General features: G+C 43.0%; 1 protein-coding gene across 1 annotated transcript in view; it reads right to left on the reverse strand.

Annotated features, from left to right (window-relative positions):
- The window catches only part of LOC126252145 (uncharacterized), a 128732-nt gene that overhangs the window by 67435 nt on the left and 35971 nt on the right, over positions 1-25326 (reverse strand). The window contains exon 3 of the mRNA XM_049953012.1: positions 8159-8299. Coding sequence (XP_049808969.1) covers positions 8159-8299 — 141 coding nt within the window. The remainder of the gene's footprint in view (positions 1-8158; positions 8300-25326) is intronic.

Here is a 25326-nt window from a genome sequence, read left to right on the forward strand (position 1 = left end):
AATGACTCGGTGATTCAGCGCTTTGACGCTTCATGTGGGTGTCACACTGGTGGCATCAACGTTCATACCCAGCAGTAACCTCTGACAGCAATGAGGGATCACGCTTGGCCCTATCCAGTAGTTGAGCAGAAATCCTACGTCTTTCCTCTTTCAATTCATCTGTTAGTGTGTGAGCGACAACTTTTGCGTTAAGTTTCCGTTGCCCTAAATCTTCGCGTAAAATCTTATGACTCTTCACGATTCAGATTATGTTAATCTGATATCTCACGCACAGTTGCATGACTATCTTCTTGCAATAACTGCCTTACACGCACCACGTTTGCTTCGGTATGTGCTGTAAGCGGGCGACCAGTTCTAGGACCGTCTTGCACTGAATCTCTGCCTTCACAAAACCTTTCGTGCCACTCGTAAATACTTCTTGCAAGTGCCTCGCCTGCATATGTTTGCTTAATCACTGGCCACTTTTCACCAGCGATTTTCCAGAGCAAAACGCAGAACTCCAGCATCGTTGTCAGCGTTACTAATGCGCCGAGAACCCAAAGAGTGTGCTACGAGGGGTGATTTTTAAATAAGTACCGTTTTGAAATTAAAAAATACGTGCTAAGATATCTCAATAATTTTAGTTTTACAGGAAAGCCTGTACCTTAATCTACGTACTGACGCCATTAACGTCTGATCCTTCCTTGTTTAGGTTGTGTACTGAGTGTTTAAAATGCCTTCGATAATCGTGAGTCTCGCCGACTGTGAAGTACGGGCTGTTACAAGATTTCTTAGTGCTAAAGGCCTAAAAGCGATCGATATTCATCGTGAGATCTGTGCAGTTTACGGAGAAAACATTATGAGTGATAGAATGGTAAGAAAGTGGATGAGAGCACTTAAAAATGACCGCACAAATGTGCATAATGAACAACGGAGTGGGCGTCCTTAGGTCGTTAATGAAGGTTTGGTGTAGGAAGCGGACAATAAGGTGTGAGAAAACAGACGCTTTACGATTTCCTCCTTGCGGGATGACTTTCATAATGTAGTGTTTTGTATGGCATTGTGACCGAGCACTTGAATTATCGAAAATTGTGCGCACGTTGGGTACCGAAAATGTTGACGGATGTGCACAAAACCAAACGTTTAGACAGTGCATTGACTTTCCTCGAGCGGCACCACAACGACGGTGATGATATCTTAAGCCAAATTGCTACGGGCGATGAAACATGGGTGGCCTACGCCACACCAGATTCAAAGCAACAGTCCATGGAAGTTGAGCAAGGGCATAGTTTTGCTGCAAGACAATGGCCGTCCGCATGTGGCGAATCAGACCAAAGATCTCACCACATCTTTTCGATGGGAAACTCTAGACCATCCTCCGTACAGCCCCGATATTACGCCCAGTGACTACCATCTGTTCCTGCACTTGAAGAAACACCTGGGCGGTCAGCGTCTTCAAGACGATGACGAAGTCAAAACAGTGGTGGCGCAGTGGTTAACAAGTCAGGCGGCAGACTTCTATGAGGAGGATATTCAAAAACTGGTACAACGTTAAGACAAGTGCCTCAATATTGACGGAAATTATGCAGAAAAGTAGATTAAGGTACAGGCTTTCATGTAAAAATAAAATTATTGAGATTTCTTAGCACGTCTTCTTTTAATTTCAAAACGGTACTTACTTAAAAAACATGCCTCGCACTAACAAGGGAAACTCCCCATCGCAGCCACTTCAGATTTAGCGGCAAGATGGCCCATTGAATAGCCCGTCAAAAACAGAACGCAGATCAAGCATGGAAACAGTAAGAAGGTGTAATGGACTCCTCGGGCATGGATGTGTGTGATGTCCTTAGGTTAGTTAGGTTTAAGTAGTTCTAAGTTCTAGGGGACTGATGACCTGAGATGTTACGTCCCATAGTGCTCAGAGCCATTTGAACCATTTTTTGTAATGGACTGTGAAAGAAAGCAAATTAGAAACAGTGAACGGTCCAAGAACAAGAAGTGCAATAAGGAGCGTCCTTTAACAGCACGCGCCATTTACTTTATTTTATTTTTTTCACAACATTATGAACTGTCCGTTCGGTCATTTAAATGTTTGTTCTCTTTCTGTAGTCTTGGCAGTTGTCATACTATAGTAGGGTGACCAAATTATTTTCGGTGAAAACTGGGACAAATTCACCCGGGTGCCAATGGACACCTCATTCCACATGTACCCAAGTCTCTTAATTTTAAATATTAATGTTTTGATGATTCATTTTGTTAACCCGATTATTATAACTAATAAGAGGATACAAAAGATTGATATAATCTAGATTATCTGCATAATTAATGATATTTAATAAACGTATACAGTAATAAAGAAATGTATTACGATTTTACAAAATTTTACAGGCATTCAACTTTTAATCAGTTAATATTAACATGAGCTTTAATATTATTGAGCACTTGTAGATGGAATTGACTGTCCTAGGAGAAAAAGGTATTTTTCACTGCCTCCAGCCTTCTTGATCATGGCTTTGTTCTTTGAGACACAGTGATAAAACTGGGCACAATCCATTTTGTAGTTGTACAGGATCTGCAGGATTGCTTCAAGAGAGTCCACCTCCATTCTGTTTCTTTCATCAGTCCACTGGATATTCATGGACGAAAATATTCTTTCCACATTGGCATTATGGGCTGGGATTGCAAATAAATACCTAGCAATTATTACCAACTCAGAGTAATGCTGAAGACAGTCACAGCTTTTAAAAAAACTCACCCACTTCTCATGACATTCCAATGCTGTTTTTTTCATCATTCCACTTGTGGAGACTTTCTTCAACAAAATTTGTCAGTATGCCGAACTGATCAAAGAGAATGGAATCATCGATTTCAATCTCTTTACTCTTCAAATAAGAAACTGTCTCTTCAACGCTTTCCCATTTTGGCACTCTCTTCAGTAACATCCAATCAAACACCGGCGATGAGGGTAAATATGAGACGCTCCACTTGCTGAGATATTCTACACAAGTGTCATAAAACTTGTTAACATCTTCTCTAAAACTCCTTTCCGCTGTTTCTGATACTTCTGCTCTTTTAAGGGCAGATTTAACATTCAAAGAAATGAACTGCTGTTCACTCCTTTAGTAACAGCTTCCAGAGTATTTTTCAAAACCTCATTTACTCTTTTACACTTTTCGTGCTTCCCTCAATTTCCTGTATCCCATGCTGCAAAGTGCTAAGCTGACTGCGAATGAACCATAAGTAGGCTTCACTTAAAGGGTTACTCAAAAACTGAACCAATATTTTGGGGGCTTTGTCTTCATTTAGGAAAAAATCTTTTAACGGTTCAAACAGGCGGATTACTCTTTCAACTGCTGTAAGCAGTGATAAGCAACGAGTTTTCGAGTGACACATTACATTCATATATTCAGTTCCCACATAATCACAGAACTCCTTAATCCTCTCTGCTCTAACAGTATATATGTAAAAGTGTGAGTATACCTTCATGACGATAGTTTCAACATCACAGCTTAAACTGTCAGCAGATGTCTGCACGCTATTGTGTAAAACATGTGCAGGGCACCCTATGCCTTCAATGTTTTCATGCAATGTTGCCTTTAATTTGGTAAATACGTTGCTTTTGCCTTGTCTTTTTAAACCAAAGTTTGTGTTGGTATTGTCTCCAAAAAATGCCACACATTTATTTTTCTCAGGATCAAACATTTCGATAGTATTCATACAAAATCTTGAAATTTCGTCAGATATTTCATTAGGTAGGGAACTCACCTTCAAAAGTTTGATCTGAATTCCCTGATTAATATCGAAAAACTGAACAACAAACGGAAATATTTTAGTGGCCTTATGATTGCTGGCATCGGTGGATATCCCGTAGAAAGAAGACTTTTTGATGTTTTCAAGGCTTTCCTTTACACTCTGGGGAGCAATAACTCCTTTCACTAAGGCTGACACTTTAGTTCTTGCTGAACTAAACTTTTTTGCAATGGAAGAATCATCAAACATAATGCTGTTAAGCTTATTAGTACAATCACTAGATCTATAAGTTTGGTGAGGTTTTACCGTGTGGTAGGCTAGTGTAAGCTCGGCTGCTCAAACTTTCGTCTCTTCACTTGACTGATGTTTCAAAAAATAATTTTGTAGAGTTTCACTGCAGCTCTGTGCACTGTATCTGTTAATGTGTTTCTTTGAACTGATGTGATTAACTATGTCGGAACGTCCACCATTGATTATACTAATAAAACAGTTACATACGGAACACTCTGCTTCGTAATCAAAACTATCTTTCTTAATGAAATTCCATTCCTTGGAATAACAGTCACTGAACTTGCAGGCACGTTTCGGCATTGCGTTTCACAGTACTGCAGCAATAATATCACTAATATGAGAAAAGACTATTGCAGTTCGTCTGGCAAAACATCAACTACTACACTGTTCTGACAATGTGTGTGTGAGTAAGAGGCGCGACAATCGGACGGTTTCATAGCTCTGTTACAATAATACAACTTTCTACTTGTTGTTCAAAGTACCGCTGAAAGTAAATTATTGCCTGAGTGTATCAATACTGATACTCTGATTACTAGTATGGGACAATGGAGGTTTTAGACAAATAAGCTAAAATATATTAATTTCTAGAGTTGTATTTCCTTTAATATAGCGAAATCCCAAAAATTTGAGGAAGTTTCACGAAATGTATATAAAAACTGAATTCCGGGACTTTTGAGCGTCCTGAAACAAATTTTCGGGACACCGGAACACAGGGATGAAAACCGGGACAATCCCGGTTTTTCGGGACGTTTGGTCACCCTATACTACAGTATACATTAGTTATACAATAGGGGTCATGTGACAAAAATATGTTACCATCGCAAGTAAACGTGGTGAATAGTGAGAGCAGGCGAGATACCACATAGACGTCATACAGATATGAAAACAACAAATAAACGGGTCTGAACTATGTTTCAGCAAAGGAATTCAAGAGTCAAGACTTCCAAAACGGAACGCAACTTCAAAAACTTTAAAAACATATGTTTCGATAGAGCAAAGAGAAACTGAGTGATTGTGAAACTGTTGCTTTCATTTGTTGGCGTTTATGTGACAAACTATTATGTTTTCATCATTTCCTTGGGAGTGATCACATCCATATTCATACGAAAACCTGTATCGGGCAAGGACGGATACCTCACTCACTAACCAATTGTACAAATTTGGTGTGTCGATAAGAGATTCCTACCATTTGGCACACCTGTTGTCACTAGTGCCGTGTATAATACCAGATGTGTTTTCCGGTGGAGGGTTCAGTTGACTTGTCACCTTGTCTTCAAACGTTTGCCGTTCCCATTCGAAAGCCACTTCCTTTCAGCTGCTAATAGAGTTGTGCAGAATCAGCTGACATTGCAAACGGACGTCACACAACGACACAGACACAAATTTGAATAAAGCTAACAGCGAGGAAAAAAAAAAAGGGCACCATGGAGGTTTCAATACGGCTCGGCCTCTTGCTAGTCTGACAACGAAACCACTTAACCACGACGTCATTTGTCTTCTCGATTGCACTACTTCTTCTTGAATCGCTCACTGTTTCTGTTTCGCTTTTTTTCACAGTCCAGTACACCTTCTTCCTGTTTTCATGCTTTATCTGTCTTCAGTTTCTGACAGGCTGTCCACTGGGTCCTCTTACCACTATATCTGAGGGTGGTGGGGGGGGGGGGGTGGATGCGGTAGGGTGTTTCCTTTGTAAGCACAGCCCTGAGACCTAGTTGAGTCTGCGCATGAACATAACCAAGGTCATTTCAAGGACGCACGCGTACCAGGTAATATAAAAAATTTATTTGTTCCTTTTTAGTATGGCAAACTCAGAAATAAAAAAGAAACCTCTCCTGGAAGTTTTCTGACAAAGGGAGTATGCACCGCATTTGAAGACGACTGTCTGTATAGTACGCATCCACGCAGGGATGAATTTTTACGTCAGGATCCGAAAAACCGACCGGTTAATACCGATATCGGTATTTGTTTGTTCTCGGTTATAACAGGTGTTGTTATTTTTTGTCAGTAACTTGGTTAAAAACCGTAATAGCAAATAGCCATAGCAGCACTCTACAATTTTTCGTTTTTAAATAAACCTTTTTAAAGAAAAGTAATTTTTATTCATAAAATATGCATTGCTTTAAAATATTGCGTTATTATAAAAATGGAAAAACGATCAGTGCTATTTTAATAACAATGCGGACAGAAAGGAGCAACAGACCCATGGTATAAGAACTCGTAACAGCATTGTTGAGACGACAATGTGCACTTGGCACAGCTGGTCTGTGTGGCAGTTTCTCACTGTCGTCATCGTCAGTTGTGTTAAGGAATGGCATCACCCCCAGTCTGGAAATTTTTACGAAGTGCGGCATCAGTGAAGTACAGTGCTCCATTTGCTTTAAAATATTAAAAAAAGGGGGGAGCCACTACAAACTTGTGAGATAGTCGTCGGCTGCAACTCGATCCCGAGTATGCAGAACTACTTCCCGCATAGAATGAGCACTTCAACATAACTTGCTGTGTTCCCGTTGGCTGAACAGACCAAACCTGGCTTAAATCATGCGTCCACACAAATCGCACTAAATCTTTGGAGGGCAGCAGAGTTATAAGTGACGGAGCTTTCTTGCTTGTCGCTTGGCCTCTTCGTGCCTGCGGCGTTCTCCTTCTAACAGGTTGACAGCGGTGGATATAGTATTCCTCCACAGCAAATGGTCCACAGCAAATTCTCCCCACGTTTGTATGTTTATGGAAGTCGTCTTCATGATGTGTTTTATCTGGTCCTTAAAGCGCTTGACCGGGGTTCCATGAGGTTTACTGTCAGAGCAGAGTGCACCATAAGGGATTTAGCGGGGAATCCTTGTGTCACTCACGTCATGCACATGGCCTAACCGTCTCAGTCAATGAATGATGATGGTTGCCTCAATGCTGTTTAGATGCGCTTTCTCGAGAACCGCAGTCTGGACCACACCGTCCCCTCCCGCCCCGCCTCCCCCCCCCCCCCCCCCCACAATCAATTAATGTTCAAGATGTATCCGATCTTTTTTTGTTGGTGGAAGTGCTCAAGTTTCTTGATATCAAGGCGATAGTGTGTCCAAGTTTCACAGCCGTACAGGAGCGTAGAAATCACTACAGCTCTTTACATTATGAATCTGGTGTGCAGCTTTCGGTCTTTATTCATGAAGACTGTACATTAACCGCCAAAATCCTGCATGAGCAGTCCTAATTTTTTTTATCAGTATTTTGTACGCAGGTACACCGACTGGACAAAATATTTCCAAGATACAAAAAGTGCTCGTCTTGTTCTAGTGATGTGTCTAGGATGGAGATATTTAACTCATGGAGAGTTAATCCTGGGGAAGGTTGTGCGAGTACCTTCGTTTTTCCGGCATTGATAGTAAGACCAAATATGTGACATAAGGATAACTAAAAGGAGAAAACTTAACAGTTCATTGACAGTTTAACATGAAAACAGAAAGCAGCTAATGTGCTGCCTGTGTCTACATAATATGCCTTTTTCGCTTGGAGCCCTTACAAACGGACAAATTAACACGAAAAATAGAGTTCCTCGACCCCAGTTTTCATCCTTTAGTACTGGCTATTCGTAATGTCCAATTAGTGGTATGATCCCCGTTTAAAACATGATTATTGAACAGAGTTTCAAAAAATTAGAATCAATAAGAACATTGCTGATTTTTTTGGTAGTAGTCAGCAATTTATCACTTTTCGAGAAAAGCAGCGAACGGTGAACGGACTAAGTTTTCTTTTATTTGCCTATTTAATATTTTGATTCTATCTATCTAGAAATTGAAGGAGTCAAAATTTTTCAATCTTTGTCTGATTTCTACATTTGTTACAAGAAATAATAGGAAAAAACGAAAATCAGTTATTTTGACCAGTATTAACAGTCCGGTTAAACTGGCGTTGAAAAAAAACGATGTAACTGAAATTGCGGTTACAACTGTGTTTTAGCGATAACCGCCATCCCTATTTTGACGACTGCTAGGTCAGGGTCTCACGTTCGCCATGAACCCCATCCCCCAACACCTTGGGTCGGCTCCCAAGTACTGAGGTATCTCGACAGACGGCGCAGCCTCCTTAGCCGCTGGTTTTGGAATGACGAGTGACAGAGCACAAGCTGGAGAAGTACGGCCCGCCAGACCTGCAGGTAGAGGAAGACCTCGCGGCCGCGCTGGCGGTAGCAGCGGCGCGTCTCCGCCCCCACGTCCGGCCGCAGTCCGCCCCCGCAGAGCTGCGTCGCCAGCTGCAGCAGCCGGGGGCGGTATCTCAGGAACATGGCTCCCTGCAACACCACAGCACGCGCACCGGCTATACGAAAAGAGCGGGACGAACTGAAATTTCGTGGAGATCCCTGCAATTTCAAAGAAAGAGCAGGATGAAGTCATCCTCAGAGTATATGTAGAGGAAAGTGTCCAAATATAGATTCCCCCCTCCCCCAAAAACGAACCCCCTGGACTCTTGGCTGTGCGTTCTCCTGAACTCTAGTGGGACCAAGTGTAAACGCACCATAAGAAGAAAGGAAAAAACAAATCCACCCTGAAGAAATTATCCAAATGGGAATGGAATCGGTAGATGTGATATACATGTACAGGTAAACACAAAATGAAAATTTCAGAAAAATTAACAGAGTTGTTGGATATCCTCCTGAGGTATACCGTGCCCCTTTCTCTCCAAGTGGCAACGGCCTTGCCGCAGTGGATGCACCGGTTCCCGTGAGATCACCGAAGTTAAGCGCTGTCGGGCGTGGTGGACACTTGGATGGGTGACCATCCAGCCGCCATGCGCTGTTGCCATTTTTCGGGGTGCACTCAGCCTCGTGATGCCAATTGAGGAGCTACTCGACCGAATAGTAGCGGCTCCGGTCAAAGAAAACCATCATAACGACCGGGAGAGCGGTGTGCTGACCACACGCCACTCCTATCCGCATCCTCACCTGAGGATGACACCTCGGTCGGATGGTCCTGATGGGCCACTTGTGGCCTGAAGACGAAGTGCTTCTCTCCAAGTGGTGCCTTATTGCATATTTATTGTGTAACTACCGTTTTCGTTCATTGAGCATCTTCACGTTGCTGAAGTATTGATATAAATTTTCTGGTCTCCGTATGTTATGCTGAAGATCAAATCCAAAAGACACTGGTCAGAAACATTCTGGAGACCGCCTGGCGGAAGTATGGCGAGCAGATACGGCTTGCTGCGAACTATTAGCTCTGTCCTGGCCTTCCTTCAAGCCATCTTCAGTTTCTGAACCCCGTTGAGCCGAGCACGGCTCGCGTTTATTCCATTTCTTATTTCTCATCTTCTATTACGGTACTGCCGCCTCGTTTTCATATTCCATTTGTTGGCGTCACTAACTTTCTGCCTTAATTACTCTTGAGCGCCAGCAGAGCGGTTATCGATAAGTGCACTGTCGTACCATCACTGGAACGTCCGATAGTATTTCCGGATCGTCGTGTGTCTGGCCGCCAGTTGAAGACGGACCAGCAGTGCAGCCGGGACGCAGCAGCAGTGAAGTCGGGGACAGAGCGCCGGTGCTCGCCAAACGCTGGCGACACACATGCACTGTCTGACGGAGGGAGATTGGAGCGGGACGACCGTTGGTTGGTCGTTCAGTTGATCGTCTCATCGGCCGACGCATATTTGGTCCTTCACCGTTTCCAGGCCTGGGCAATTGGTCGGTTGATGTGGAGCAGTGAGGAAATCTCCGCAGCACGAAGTTTGGCCGAGACCGCTGCCGGCGTCCACGCGCGATCGGAGTGTGTGGTGCTGTTCTCATTGCTACGAGGTCCGTGGCTCTCAGATCCTGGACATGAAAGTTCACTTAATCTACCAGCAAGTCACGACTGTTCACAATGTGTCATTTAGGTTTCGTTGTTGGCTGTTGGGACATTCCCGCGAGCAACAACGTGTGTTTTCAAGTTGCCAAATTTTAGCCACCCTCCGATGGAGTTTAACTGTACTTGGTTATTTTGAATTGAAGTGCACCAGCGGAATCTTCTGCCTTGAGGCCCTGACTATTGACGTAAATTCGGGCAGTGTATTTTCCTCATCGTGTTGTCGCTGTCCGGCACTGTGTGTAGTTTGACAACTCAATGTATAATTAATTGGTTGTGGGCGCCAATACCTTCTACATTGTTCCATTGAACTCCCTGTTGTGTGCTGGTCGGGTGGAGCCAAAGTTATCTTGTCGGTGGGTCCGCTGCCTGTCTGTCGGTTGGGTTGTCGTCAGATCGAGAATGGTTGGGCCCACTGCCTGTCTTACCTAAGCGAGCGTCAGTGTTTGAATTCCAGGCCGACCCTCGGAAACTTCTGAGCGCCGTTGCATGTACTGCCTTTTCTTATTTGTTCTTGTTGTTTGTATTTGTATGGCTTCTAACCGATTTTTAAATTAAGGTTGTTTTGCCCTTAAGGCATAAGATTGTTTGGGGCTTCAGCCTAATTTAAAGGTTTTAGTAGTTTTTTAAAAAATTTGATTTTGTTGAGTCTTAAGTGATGGGCCTTCAGCCGATTTTGAATTAAAGTTGTCTTTCTCTTAAGGTGTCAGATTGTTTGAGCCTTCAGCCTAATTAAAGAACTGTTTTAAGATAAGGCCTTTTGCCTTTTAAAAATTTAATGTTTGAGTCTTATGAGTTTGGCCTTCAACCGATTTTTTTTTTTTTAATTAAAGTTGTTTTGCTCTTAAGGTGTGAGATCGTTTGGGCCTTCAGCCTAATTGAAAGAACTGATGTAAGATGACGCCTTCTGCCTTTTAAATTTCTGATTTTGGTTTGAGTTTTAAGTTATTGGCTTTCAGCTGATTTTAAATTAAAGTGGTCTTGCCCTTAAGGCATAAGATTGTATGGCGTATTCAGCCGGTTATTAAGTTCCAAAAATTAATGCTGTGTTTTTTTTTAAATTTTCTTGGCTCTTGTAATGTTTGGTCAAATAAATAAAGTTGTATGTTCGAGTGTAACTGACAACGGCTTATTTTGGTCCCTTTCCACAATTTAAACTACCTGTCCTGTCGTGCAGCTTTAGCAGGGCGTCTCACCCGTCAATAGCGTTACTCATTTTAAATGGACTCCATTTTCTTTGAACACCTTTCTCCTTTATCCTCTTGGAGTATGCAAGACAACTGCAAGAGAACATGTATGTCTGCTGACACAGGTAAACTTTAAACACGAAAAAGTAACGTGTCTGGTTTAAACTATTGAAGAGGGTACAATTTACACGACTACAACCTACATTTTGTTAATGAAATAATTTTTTAACAAGACTTTTAAATAAAGCGGTTTACCCTAAACCCTATTTTTCACCAACACATATAGGGTGAAATGCTTATGTGCCAATATCTACGAGAAATAACGAAAAATTTAGCACAATGTTAAAACTTTTTCCATTGTAAAGACATGTTATGGCCAACTGATAATCAAAAAGTGAAGCTGGTGACTTGGGTAACCTGCTGCAGAGTGGCTACTATACTCTAAGGCTGAGAAAATACGCACCACAAAGGAATTATTCGAATGGAACAGAAATAGGTAGATGTGATGTACATGTGTAAACAAATGATTACACTTTCAGAAAATTTGGATGATTAATTCAAGAGAAAGAGATTTTCGAGTTGAGTAAACCAATAATGTGTTGGGCCACCTCTGGCCCTTATGTGAGCAGTTATTCGGCTTGGCATTGATTGACAGAGTTGTTCGATGTCCTCCTGAAGGATATCACGTCAAGTTGTGTCCAGCTGGCACGATCGTCAAAATTCCGAGCTGGTTGGCGGAACCAGCCCATAACGCTCTAAACGTTCTCAAATAGGGAGAGATCCAGCGATATCGCTGAGGAAAACAGATGTCTTGAGTCAAATTTCCTGCCTTAAGGCTCATTCTCTTAAATATCTTAATACTCCATACATTTCCATAATTCAATAAAAGTATGGCACAATAAGTTACAATTCTGACAAGTGTAGCAGATGAAAATGCGGTTTTAGAGCATCGTTCCATACGATTGAATTTAGAGACTCATTTGGATTCTGTGTTTTGTCATGAAAACACTTTTTTAGCAGTTCTGGATCGTCCAGAAACATGCAAGCGGGCTTGACAACATCTAGGATACAATTTGAAATCCTCTTCTTGTGAATATAAGGGGTCTTATATCTCTGAGCCTGTAGATATTTACACCAACTAATGTGGCACAGACGATGAATGGGACGTTCATCTGTTTATTTCATGTAGAAATATGTAGCCCATACAGCACTTTTCATATCACTTACACTGGATAGGTTCTGGCTGACAGACTTCCCATACTATACTTGAAGAGTCTCTATCGTCTTCTTTGTGGTCTGTTGTGTCCAGCTTGTTCGTTATTGTTTCTAAGATACAGAACAGAGTCACAGATGCTCTATAAAACCAAAGAGAATGTATGGCAGCCTACTAGATATATCCCATGCAAGTTTGTTTGAAAATAATCCACAGAATCGTTGTTTACTGAGCTGGTATTGAAGTGTTGCTTCAAAAAGTGGGCCTGGCAGGAAGGTCGCAACACACATTCAATTATTTTTCAGGTACTTTGGATGCCATTTCATCTTTGAAACTTTGGGAACTTATTGTCCACGGGTTTCTGCTAATAAATAAAAAATAAATTGGAAATTGACATTTGCAGTCGATTTCGTGAATGTCCCCCCTTAATTTACAAATTCCACACACAAGTTCAGTTTAAAATATTGTGATATTGCGTTTACTTTGATTAAATATGCAAATGACACATTCAGGTGCAACTTAATAACATACTGTGAAATTTCGACCACTACAAACCTCAGGTTTTTCGCATATGCTGCAGTTGTCTGTAATGAAATACTGAATGAAAAAAGTTGCACAGATATTCTGTTGGATCTTGACAAGATTCCAAAGTGATGCAAAAACTGGCAACTTGCTTTATATATAGAGAAATGTAAAAGTGGGCACTTAATAAAACGAAAAAACATAATATCCAATGACCACAGTATCAACGAGTCACCATTGGAATCTGTCATTTCATACAAATGCATGGGCATAACTCTCTGTAGGGATATTAAATGGAACGATTACATATGCCATATGTCAAGCAGGTGGCAGACTCGGTTTTTTTCCAAACACTCTTCATGAACTACATCTGGTACAGGTAGATTTTAGTGTTGATATTTTACCAAATAAAAAACAGAAACTAGGAGAAGCAAAGGAAGTAAATCGCAAAATATATTAAACCAAATATTATCCATTATGAAACAGTTATGACGATCTGTATTCCTCTGATCCCAGATAGCTCCGGAAACAAAAATAGCTGAAAAAAGTCCTGCTCAAAGTTGTCACTTGTATTTTCCACACTTGAAATTGCCTCATAGGCCCAAAAACAAAACAAACACTACTCTCCACGTATGGTGGTTTCATTGGAATATACAGAAGGACAGCACGAATGGTCACAGGTTTTTTGCCCATCGAAGAGCGTCACAGAAATGCTAAAAATCCTGAAATGGCAACCTGAAGATAGATGCCAACCTCCAAAGCCTACCTACAAAGTCTCAAGTAGCGTAAAGATGAATATACTGCAGCCCTGAACGCATCGCTCCTGAAGGGAACATTTTGTAGTATGGACCATACGAGATGTACAGGAAGAGAGCCAGTGAGGTTCTGGAAGGTGCAGACAGCCATGCAGAGCCATGCTGATTCCATTGCCATGGCTGGCTTCTTGGTTGAGCATCATGACGCGCCGGCCAGTGTGGCCGAGCGTTCTAGGTGCTTCAGTCTGGAACCGCGCGACCGCTACGGTCGCAGGTTCGAATCCTGCCTCGGGCATGGACGTGTGTGATGTCCTTAGGTTAGTCAGGTTTAAGTAGTTCTAAGTACTAGGAGACTGATGACCTCAGATGTTAAGTCCCATAGTACTCAGAGCCATTTGAACCATTCTTGATCATGGCGCGAAGTGCCTGAGCTGGATGAGGTTTAAATCCAGGAAGTCTGGTGGCCTGGGAAGTATGGTAAAATCCTGGTGCTCTTTGAACAACGCGCGTACACTGCAAGGCGAGCTGTGTGACACATTGCATTGTCCTGATGGTAGATGCCATTGTGCGAAGGAAAAACAAGCTAAATGTAGTGTGTACATGGTCCCCAAGGTTGATGCACATTGTTTTGATCCATTGAACCTTCCAGAATGACGGAATCAACCAAGGAATGCCACAAAAACATATCCCAGACCATAACCCAGCCTCCTCTGCCCTGAAACCTTCCAATGACTGCTGCAAGGTGTTTGCTTTCAGACTTTTCACGCGGTAAACATCAGCAGCCATCTGTCTGATGAAGCATAAAATGTGATTCATCTGAAAAAGCCACCTCCTGCACTCAGTGGATGTGCAAATTCCAACCTTAGTCACCAATGAACAACAGTCTGGGTGGGTGCATGAACCAGGCACTTCTGTGGAGGCGCACATGCAGCAACATTGGCTGAATGGTCGTTGAGGAGACACTGTTGGTAGCTACTTGGTTCATCTGGGCGACCAGTTGCTGAATAGTTGCAACGCCTCTACTCCTGTACACAACTCCACAGCCATCATTCACCACATTCACCACTATCATCTACGGCCCTTGGTGTGCCACAGTTGCCTCAGTGCCAGTTTTTGATAGCGCCATTTCGTCATTACCGATATACATTAACCATGGCAGCATAAAAACTGTTAACAAACTTAGCTATTTCAGAAGCTGGTGGACCCTTGGCCCGAAAGCTAATTATCATGTACTTTTGGACGTCAGATGAATCGCTCTGTTTCCACACTGTTTTCTGTTTCTCCCTGACACGCTTTACATACCATCCACTGCTAGTGCTGCCATCTGTCGTCTGTGAGTAGTTATTGCATGTTGAAGCTGAACATAGGTAGTGGTCATTTTACAGTTACTGGACTGTGAATAACGTACAATCAGAATAAGACTCTACCATGCACTACACAGTTGTTCGCAGAGTATGAATAATGAATACTTATAGATGTACGAGGGTCAATCTAAAAGAAATGAACACTAATTTTGTAAAAATACAGTTTTCATTCTGCATGTGTGAAAGTTTTACAGTGTGTAGATACATCCCTCTCGCTTGTTTTCAAACTTTGTTCAACCTGCTCCCGTGAGTGGCGCAGTCACAGCATGTCTTCAAGATGGCTGCTACACTTGACGTTCGTCAGAAGCAACGTGCTGTCATAGAATTCCTGTGCTGTGAAAACGAGACAGTGGGAAACATCCACAAGAGGTTGAAAAAGGTGTATGGAGATGTTGCTGTCGATCGCAGTACAGTTAGTCGGTGGGCAAGCACATTAGGCTATATTGAGGATTGTCCTCGCAGCGGCTGGCCTCGTATTGCACAAACTCCAGACAATGTGCAGAGAGTTAACGAATTGGTGACTGCTGACAGACTCATCACAGTGAATGAATTGTCACGCTACTTTGGGATAGGGGAAGGAAGTATTTGCAAAATTCTGAAAGTGCTGGCGTTAAAAAGGTTTGTGCCAGGTGGATTCCCAATATGTTGACAGTGGCTTACAAAGGAACAAGAAAAACGGTATGCAACGAACGTTTGGAGCAGTATGAGAATGGTGAAGATGAATTTCTTGGAAGAATTATGACAGGTGATAAAATATGGCTCAATCATTTTTCACCAGAGACGAAGAGGCAGTCAATGGAGTGGCATCATGCAAATTCACACAAGAAAAACAAAAATTCAAAACCACACCTTCTGCTGGAAAAGTTATGGCTACAGTGTTTTTCGATTCCGAAGGACTCTTGCTTGTGGACATCATGCCAAGTGGAACCACCATAAATTCTGATGCATAGGTGACGACACTGAAGAAACTTCAAGCGCGACTGAGTCGTGTTCGACCACATCGGCAAAAGCAGGATGTTTTGCTGTTGCGCCACAATTCACAGCTACATGTCAGTCAAAAAACCATGGAAGCGATCACAAAACTCGGATGGACAACACTGAAACACCCGCCTTACAGTCCTGACCTGGCTCCATGTGACTGTCATCTCTTTGGGAAACTGAAAGACTCTTCATGGAAGAAGGTTTGAAGATGAGTCCCTTGTGCTCGCTGCCAAACAGTGGCTCCAACAGGTCGGTCCACAATTTTACCGTGCGGTTATACAGGCGCCAAGATGGCGTAAGGCAGTTGAAAGGAATTGAAATTATGTGGAGAAATGAAAATATTGTTCCTAAAGGATGTATCTACACACTGTAAAACTTTCAAACACGTAGAATAAAAGATGGATTTAAAAAAAAATTAGTGTGCATTTATTTTGGAATGACCCTCGTAAATGTAGAGTGCTTGAGAACGCGCATAAACGAGGAACAGCTATCTGAATAACAACACCGCTCGAATAACCCAGGTTGGCCAAGACCATTATGGGTCGGGGAGCCAATTAGTGGTGTGGATGCGGTTGGATGCTACGCCTGGGGGTGTCAATATCACGGTGATAACTGGAATGACATTTTATTATCAAGACGATGACACAGCGTAATGAAAGTGTCTCACAGCATCGTGCAACATACAGGCCCCAGCACAGACTGGGGAGCAACACTAATGTGGGTCATCAGTTTCGTAGGACTGGTGCCGCAGATCACTGAGCTCAGTGGATGTGATGGTGTGTGGGCTACAGTGGGGAAGATGAGTACATGTCTGTTGCCAGATGTTTTGACAGCATAGGGCTGTTCTACACCTCAGCACTCTTGTAGACAGCCTGTCCTGCTTGTCATGTAGGAAAGGCTCTGGTCTCCCATGATGGGGTGACCAAGACTGCAACAGATTCTCACAGTAACGTCAGGAGGTTGTGCGAACTTGCCTTGTTTGGCTCGTGTGAGGATGACAACTTGCGTGTCAGCCACGAACGGCCCTCATTAGGAGATCATCTGGTGGCACACCAGCCTCCTCCTCGTCTGTGACATCCAAGAAGTCTGCATTGGCAGACCACGGCTGCGGCTTGCAATTTGATGGCTTTGTCTCGTCATCGAAGACAGCAAGTAGGTGGCTAACAGACCATTATCGATCAGCTTGTTGTGTTTCATTGTAACTCAATAGACAGTAGTTTCCTATCCTGTTGACAAGGATGGAATGGTGACATGACTAAATGTGAATGTGAGCTCCGAAGGCCCAGTTACTTAAGCAGCAGAGCCCATGCCTATGACTCAGTGACTCTAGGTGGATGAACGAATTTTTCTTAGTCTACTGGACTCATCAGGGTGCTTTGCTCGTTGTCGTTTTCTGGGTTGTTTAGCTCGCGTCTTTCTGCAATATTTGACTACCGCAGTGGCGCATTAGTGCTTGGAGTTACGGAGCATTACTTCACATTATCCTGTTATGATGTACTGCGGAGTTTGCTGTTTTCCTTCCCTCTCTCGGTTGTGTGGCAACAGTCGACTATTGCCTTGCCTTCTACTACTTTAGTGGCAGACCTTGTTGATGTATCGATTGTCATACCAGTACCAAGCTGGCCCTCTTTACTCTGAGTTAGCAGGTAGAAACTTCAAAAAATATGGTGCAACACAACCAATAAAAGCTTAGATTGCGGAACGGCTTGATATCCTCATGCTGTGAGAATTGTAGTGAGCAGCTATGCGATGTAGCAGGGTAAATGACCCGATAAGACTTGGTAGGTTGGTTTCAACAAAACCATGTCTGCAGTGTGCAAACAGTGAGACTGCGGAATAAGCATGCCTGTACTCAGGGCTGTTGCTAGGTTTTGCCGCCCTCGGCGAGAATTGAAAAATGACGTCCCCTCCTTTTTACTACTGTCGGTCTTCCCGATTCCCCCTCCCTCATCCACAACCACCAGCATCCAACTGCACAGCAATGCAAATCTCCAATTATACTTCTACTCATTACACTAATTTGATCAGATGCTCTCATTTTCTGGGGACAGTCCTCAATTTTCATTCATTGTCCTCAATGTATTTAAAACTGATTGAAGACAACAAATGTCAACCGTTCCTTACTTTCTGTTCTCAGTTTTTGAAATTTCGCAAAATAATTAAATACAAGGGTCACTCCAAAAGAAATGCACACTATTTTTGTAAAAATACAGTTTTCATTCTGCATGTGTGAAATTTTTACAGTGTATAGACACATCCTTCCCGCTTGTTTTCAAACTTAGTTCAACCTGTTCCCGTGAGTGGCGCCGTCACAGCACGTCTTCAAGATGGCTGCTACAGTTGACGCTCGTCAGAAGCAACGTGCTGTCATAGAAGTCCTGTGCTGTGAAAATGAGGCAGTGGGAAACATCCGCAAGAGGTTGAAAAAGGTGTATGGAGATGCTGCTGTCGATTACAGTACAGTTAGTCGGTGGGCAAGCACGTTACGTGATGAAAGCGGGCACGGCAATATTGAGGATTGTCCTCGCAGCGGCAGGCCTCGTACTGCACACACTCCAGACAATGTGCAGAGAGTTAACGAATTGGTGACTGCTGACAGATGCATCACAGTGAACGAATTGTCACGCTGCTTTGGGATAGGGGAAGGAAGTGTCTGCAGAATACTGAAAGTGTTGGCGTTAATAACGGTTTGTGTCAGATGGTTCCCAGGATGCTGACAGTAGCTCACAAAGAAACAAGAAAAACGGCATGCAGCGAACTTTTGGAACATTACTAGAATGGTTGAGATGAATTTCATGGAAGAATTGTGACAGATGATGTAACATGGCTCCATCATTTTTCACCAGAGACATAGAGGCAATAAATGGAGTGGCATCATGCCAATTCATCCAAGAAAAAAAAATTCAAAACCACACCTTCTGCTGGAAAAGTTATGGCTACGGTGTTTTTCGATTCCGAAGGACTCTTGCTTGTGGACGTCATGCCAAGTGGAACCACCATAACTTCTGATGCATATGTGACGACACTGAAGAAACTTCAAGCTCGACTGAGTCGTGTTTGGCCACATCGGCAAAAGCAGGATGTTTTGCTGTTGTACGACAGTGCACGGCCACATGTCAGTCAAAAAACCATGGAAGCGATCATAAAACTCGGACGGACAACACTGAAACACCCGCCTTTCAGTCCTGACCTGGCTCCATGTGACTGTCATCTCTTTGGGAAACTGAAAGACTCTCTTCGTGGAACAAGGTTTGAAGATGATGACTCCCTGTGCACGCTGCCAAACAGTGGCTCCAACAGGTTGGTCCAGAATTTTACCGTGCGGCTATACAGGCGCTGGTTCCAAGATGACATAAGGCAGTTGAGAGGGATGGAAATTATGTGGAAAAATGAAAATATTGTTCCTAAATGATGTATCTACACACTGTAAAACTTTCAAACATGTAGAATAAAAGATGGATTTAAAAAAAAATAGTGTGAATTTCTTTTGTAGCGACCCTCGTAGGAAGAATATGCTGAACATTTTTGATGTGTATGAGTGGTCTGGGTAGAATGGCTCACACACGTTGCATTATGTTGAAGTGCTCCAAGGTGGAGGTAGGGACTGTGACAGTGCAAACAAATTAGTGACACGCAAATATACACTTTATTGCGCTGCGATACTTAACTAAAGTTGTACAGCAACTCACAACCCACTGGAAGTGTTTGTGGACAGATACAACTAACTAGTGCCTTGTCAGTGCGTGCTCTACTGAATATAACGTCAACAAGACTACGTCCATCCGCGTCGCGACACTATCAATCACTGTAGTTAACACGTCCCCTAAGCGAAGGCTGCAGGCAACTGTACTTGTTGACCACGTCTCGCAGGATGGTCTCCACTTTGGAACTGTAGCTACGAACAGTAACCCTGGACGTCCGTTCTGGAACTGTCTTATGCCAACATGAACATGAACCCTTGTTGCCTGTGGCCTCCGCTTAACACAACACCGAAGTCCATCTCAATAGCGGCGGCGAGCAGATTGCTAATTGGGCCGCGCTTGTGGTTGGCGGTGAACTTCAAAGCACCGCCCGTGGCGCCGTTCGGAAATTGTCTCAGCGCGCCAACTCCGATTGTGTCCTTTGGACAGGACACAACAATTTTCAACTAGAACTCAACTGAATATACCAGTGCAACCAAATTTGGCGTCACATACTTATGTTATTTAACTGCAAGAAAATGGACTAATGAAGGCGTCGAACTATTTTCTGGTCCGAGTGATTTGCTCCTTGAATTTAGAAGTTGCACTATACTGATGGGAGGTATGCCAAAGCATCGAACTAAGTCATCTGGATAACTGTGGTGTTATTTTGTTTCTGTTTTAACATAAATGATTCTAGAATGAGGAACGAATCTCATCCTTTTCAGCATCCAGTTTTTCCAAAGTAAGTAAAGGCTTGAAACTTCCTGGCAGATTAGAAATGTGTGCCGGACCGAGACTCGAACTCGGGACCCTCGCCTTTCGCGGGCAAGTGCTCTACCAACTGAGCTACCCAAGCACGACTCACGCCCTGTCCTCACAGCTTTACTTCTGCCAGTATCTCGCCTCCTACCTTCCAAACTTTACAGAACCCTGCGAACCCTGCAGAACTAGCACTCCTGAAAGAAAGGATATTGCGGAGACATGTCTTAGCCACAGCCTGGGGGATGTTTCCAGAATGAGATTTTTCACTCTGCAGCGGAGTGTGCGCTGATATGAAACTGTGCGCTGATATGAAGCTGTGAGGACAGGGCGTGAGTCGTGCTTGGGTAGCTCAGTTGGCAGAGCACTTGCCCGCAAAAGGCAAAGGTCCCGAGTTCGAGTCTCGGTCTGGCACACAGTTTTAATCTGCCAGGAAGTTTCATATCAGCGCACACTCTGCTGCAGAGTGAAAATCTTATTCAAGTAAAGGCTTATTAAATAACTGTTCCGTGTGGTTTTGAGAACAATTCAGTGTTTTAATTTTTTCTTTTTCCTTTTTTCCTCCTCATTTGCTCAATTTTTTCCCTGTTTAATTTGAAATTAACTTTTTCCACCCTTTGCCGCCCATAAATTCTGCTGCCCTAGGCGCAGTGGTTGGCAAACTGGACTACCATTCGGGCAGACGATAGTTAAATCCCGCGTCCGGCCATCCTGATTTAAGTTTTACGGGATGTCCCTAAATGGCTTCTGGATGGTTTCTTTGAAAGGGCACGGCCGACATCCTTCCTCATCCTTCCCTATGAGACCGACGATCTCGCTGTTGGTCCCCTCACCCGATTCAACCAACCACCCACCCAACCAACCAACCAACCTAGGCGGCTGCCTAGTCTTGCCTAATGGTAGAGACGACCCTGTCCGTATTCAAAATTTTAGAACTCTGCTCTCGGCACTCGGCAGTCAACTGACCAATGACGTCACCGACTCACTTGTGACGTGAGTAGTCGCTAATACATTTGAGTTAAATCAATATGAATTTCGTTTTAATATTTTTGTCCCTTCTTTTCGCAGTAGACATTGTAAAGGCGCCTCCTGAAATTCTATTGGATCTCATTGACCTTCAGTGTAATCGAATCGAGAGGGAGAGTGAGAGGTTTCACACTGCAAAAATTAGGAATCTCGTACAAGAGCTTTCCTCGGGAACAGTCCCCGCAGTTGTCTAAAGTGAATGCTAATGGCAGCAGTATGTCTGGATCCACATTCTTATGTAGACGTGTGTTTCCAATAACGAAATTACAGATGTAGTAGCTTACGAGCAGGCTCGCTGATTATTTCTATTACACGACTGTCTCTACTGGCTACCATAGAGCACTCAGGTGTGTGATGTGCGAACTGTTTGCGCTTGATCACTGCCAGATGGCAGGAGCTGTCTATGGGCTGCTGTAGACAAGCTACCAGCAGCGAATAACGATCACATTCAAAGACAATTTGTAACACCACGAAAGCGTATAGTCCAGTCAATGTAGACCAAAAAAGGTCGATTAGGGGAAAAATCGTGTAGTCGAAAACTTTTGCGCAGTGCTAGGAGGGAGTGTCCAGAACAACATATTAAAAATCCTGACAGACAGGGGTATGAGCGTTGGGCTGGGGGGCGTTTAAAAGTCACATCCTATATTTTTCTCGAATAACTCGAAAATCGCAGATTCTAGCAAAAATGTTTCTCTTTACAAAATGTCCTACAAAAAATCCTGTTAATATTTTCTATATGGCCGATAGTTTGCGCGTTGCAGGAGACTGATACATCGCAATTATTAAAAATATTCTGTTATTGTGTAAAGTTAACGTTTATGTTTAAAAGAAGTGGTTTAAAAATATTAAATGTGTGTTCCATATCTTAGCGCACAAGAGATATATTAAGAGAGAAATTGTATTTCGCGGGTGCAACAGGTTCTGAGGGGGGGGGGGGGGATGTGTGTAGGAAAGAAGAGCGGATTAAGGTGGGTCATCGGATTGTTTTCATGCACTTCTCCCCATTATAGGTCTGCATAGTGTTGACTGGGTTGATGATTTCCCACTCTGTGTACCTCACTACGCCACAACAAGCAACTACAGGAAGTCTCATCTAATGCAGACCCTCCATAACTCTTCTTATGAATCAGTGCGTAATATGCTTGCGGATGTCGATTTTTCAAAAAATGTGTTAACACTACTTGGAATGAAGATATGAGTTGCTAATAACACTAACAGAAGAGAAGCATATGGGCAGAATCTACGTAAATCTCTGTACACTGCTCTACACTGCTAAAGGGGAAACTGGTTCTGTGGTCAGATACAGCAGCTGTGGAGTTCTTCCAGGAAGGCAAATTCCCCCACCACGAGCGCTGCGCGCTTTTCATTTTGCAGACAGATTATATCTCCCCAGCATTTCCTGCCTAGTTCTCTTATATGAGAAGATATTTTCACTCTATTAACCTCCTTACTGCCGCCCCCACCCCCATGAACCATGGACCTCGCTGTTGGTGGGATGGTTTGTGTGCCCAGCGATACAGATAGCCGTATCGTAGGTGCAACCACAGTGGAGGGGTATTTGTTGAGAGGCCAGACAAACGTGTGGTTCCTGAAGAGGGGCAGCAGCCTTTTCAGCAGTTGCAGGGGCAACAGTCTGGATGATTTACATTGTGATCTGGCCTTGTAACATCAACCAAAACGGCCTTGCTGTGCTAGTACTGCGAATGGCTGAAAGCAAGAGGAAAGCATAGCCGTAATTTTTCCCGAGAGCATCCAGCTTTACTGTATGATTAAATGATGACGGCGTCCTCTTGGTTATAATATCCCTCATTCAGATCTCTGGGCAGGGACTACTCAGGAGGATGTTGTCGTCAGGAAAAAAAGAAAAGCAGACGAACTGGCGTTCTACGGATCGGAGCATGGAATGTTAGATCCCTCAAGCGGGCAAATAGGTTACAAAATTTAAAAAGGGAAATTGATAGGTTGAAGTTAGATATAGTGGGACTTAGTGAAGCTCAGTGGCAAGAAGAACAGAACTTCTGGTCAGGTGAATACAGGATATAAATATAAAATCAAGCATGGGTAATGCACGCGTGTGTGTAATAATGAATAAGAAAATAGGAATGAAGGCAGGGTACTAGTGAACGCATTATCGTAGCTAAGGGAGACACAAAGCCCTCGCCTACCGCAGTAGCACAAGTTTATATAGCAAATAGCTCCGTAGATGATGAAGAGGCTGAAGAAGTGTCTGGCGACATAAAAGCAAATTATTCAGATAGTTAAAGGAGACGAAAACTTAATTGTGATGGGGGACTGGAATTCGATAGCAGGAAAAGAAAGAAAAGGAGTGGAAGGGACCGTGAGACACCGAAAATTTCAGACTGATTATGTAATGGCAGACCAAATTTTAAATTGTAAGAATATTCCAGTGGCAGATGTGAACTCTGACCATAATTTATTTGTTACGAGCTGCAGATGAAACTGAAGAAATTGGAAAAATGTACGAAATGAAGGAGATGTGACCTGAAGAAGTTCAAAGAACCAGAGATTCCTGAGAGTTTCTGATTGAGCATTAGGTTGACTAGAAATGTGGAAAGGAATAGAGCAGAAGACGAATGCGTAACTTTAAGAGACGAAACAAACAGTGAAGGTAGCAGAGGCACAAATAGATAAAACGACAACGCCCAGAAGAAATCCCTGGATAGCACAAGAGATACTGAATTTAATCGATGAAAGGAGAAAATATAAAAATGCAGCAAATGAAGAAGGCGAAAGGGAATACAAGCGTTTAAAAAATTACGTTGACGGGAAGCGCAAAAAGGCTAAACAAGATTGGCTATAGGACAAAATGCATGGATTTAGAAACATCTTTCACTAGTGTAAAGATAGAAACCAGCTACAGGAAAAGTAAAGAGGCCTTTGGGGGAAAGAGAAGCACCTGTATGGATATCAAGAGCTCAGACGAACACCTATTCTAAGTGAAGGAGGGAAAGTTGAAAGATGGAAAAGGGAGATGAACTGGAGGGCAATATTATAGAAAGGGAAGTGGACGTAGATGAAGATGAGAAGGGGTCATATGATACCGCGAGAAGAATTTGACAGAACTCTGAAAGATCTATGTCGAAACGAGGTCCCAGGACTAGACGATCTTCCGTCAGAACTAATCTTTGAGAGAGCCATCCTTGAAAAAACTCTTCAATCTAGTGTCCAAGAAGTTTGAGACAGACGAAATTCCCTAACACTTCAAAATACAGTAATTCCAATTCCAAAGAAAGCAGTTGCTGACAGGTGCTAAAATTACCGAACTATCAGTTTAATAAGTCATGGTTGCAAAATACTAAGACGAATTCTTTACAGATGAATGGAAAAATGGAGTTTCTAGAGGAAAGGAGGCGCTCTTTTCGTGAATCGCTACTGAGGAAATTTAGAGAACCAGCATTTGAGGCTGACTGCAGTGCAATTTTATTGCCGCCAACTTACATTTCGCTGAAAGACCACAAAGATAAGATAAGAGAGATTAGGGCTCGTACAGAGGCATATAGGCAGTCATTTTTCTCTCGTTCTGTTTGGGAGTGGAACAGGAACAGAATATGCTAGTTGTGGTACGAGGTACCCTCCGCCACGCACCGTATGGTGGATTGCGGAGTATGTATGTAGATATAGATGTAGATGTAGAAAAACTGGTAGAAGCAGACCTCGAGGAAGATCAATTTATTTTCCGGAGAAATGTAGGAACACACGAGGCAGTACCGACCCTACGACTTATCTTAGAAGATAGGTTAAGGAAAGACAACCTACGTTTACAGCATATGCCGACTTAGAGAGTGCTTTTGACAACGTTGATCGGAATACTCTGTTTCAAATTCTAAAGGTGGCAGGGGTAAATACAGGAAGTGGAAGGCTATTTACAATTTGCGCAGAACCAGATGGCACTTACAAGAGTCGAGAGGCAAGCAGTGGTTGAGAAGGGAGTGAGACAATGTTGTAGCCTATCCCCGATGTTATTCAA

This window comes from Schistocerca nitens, chromosome 4 (assembly GCF_023898315.1).
Source record: "Schistocerca nitens isolate TAMUIC-IGC-003100 chromosome 4, iqSchNite1.1, whole genome shotgun sequence".
Taxonomy (NCBI): domain Eukaryota; kingdom Metazoa; phylum Arthropoda; class Insecta; order Orthoptera; family Acrididae; genus Schistocerca; species Schistocerca nitens.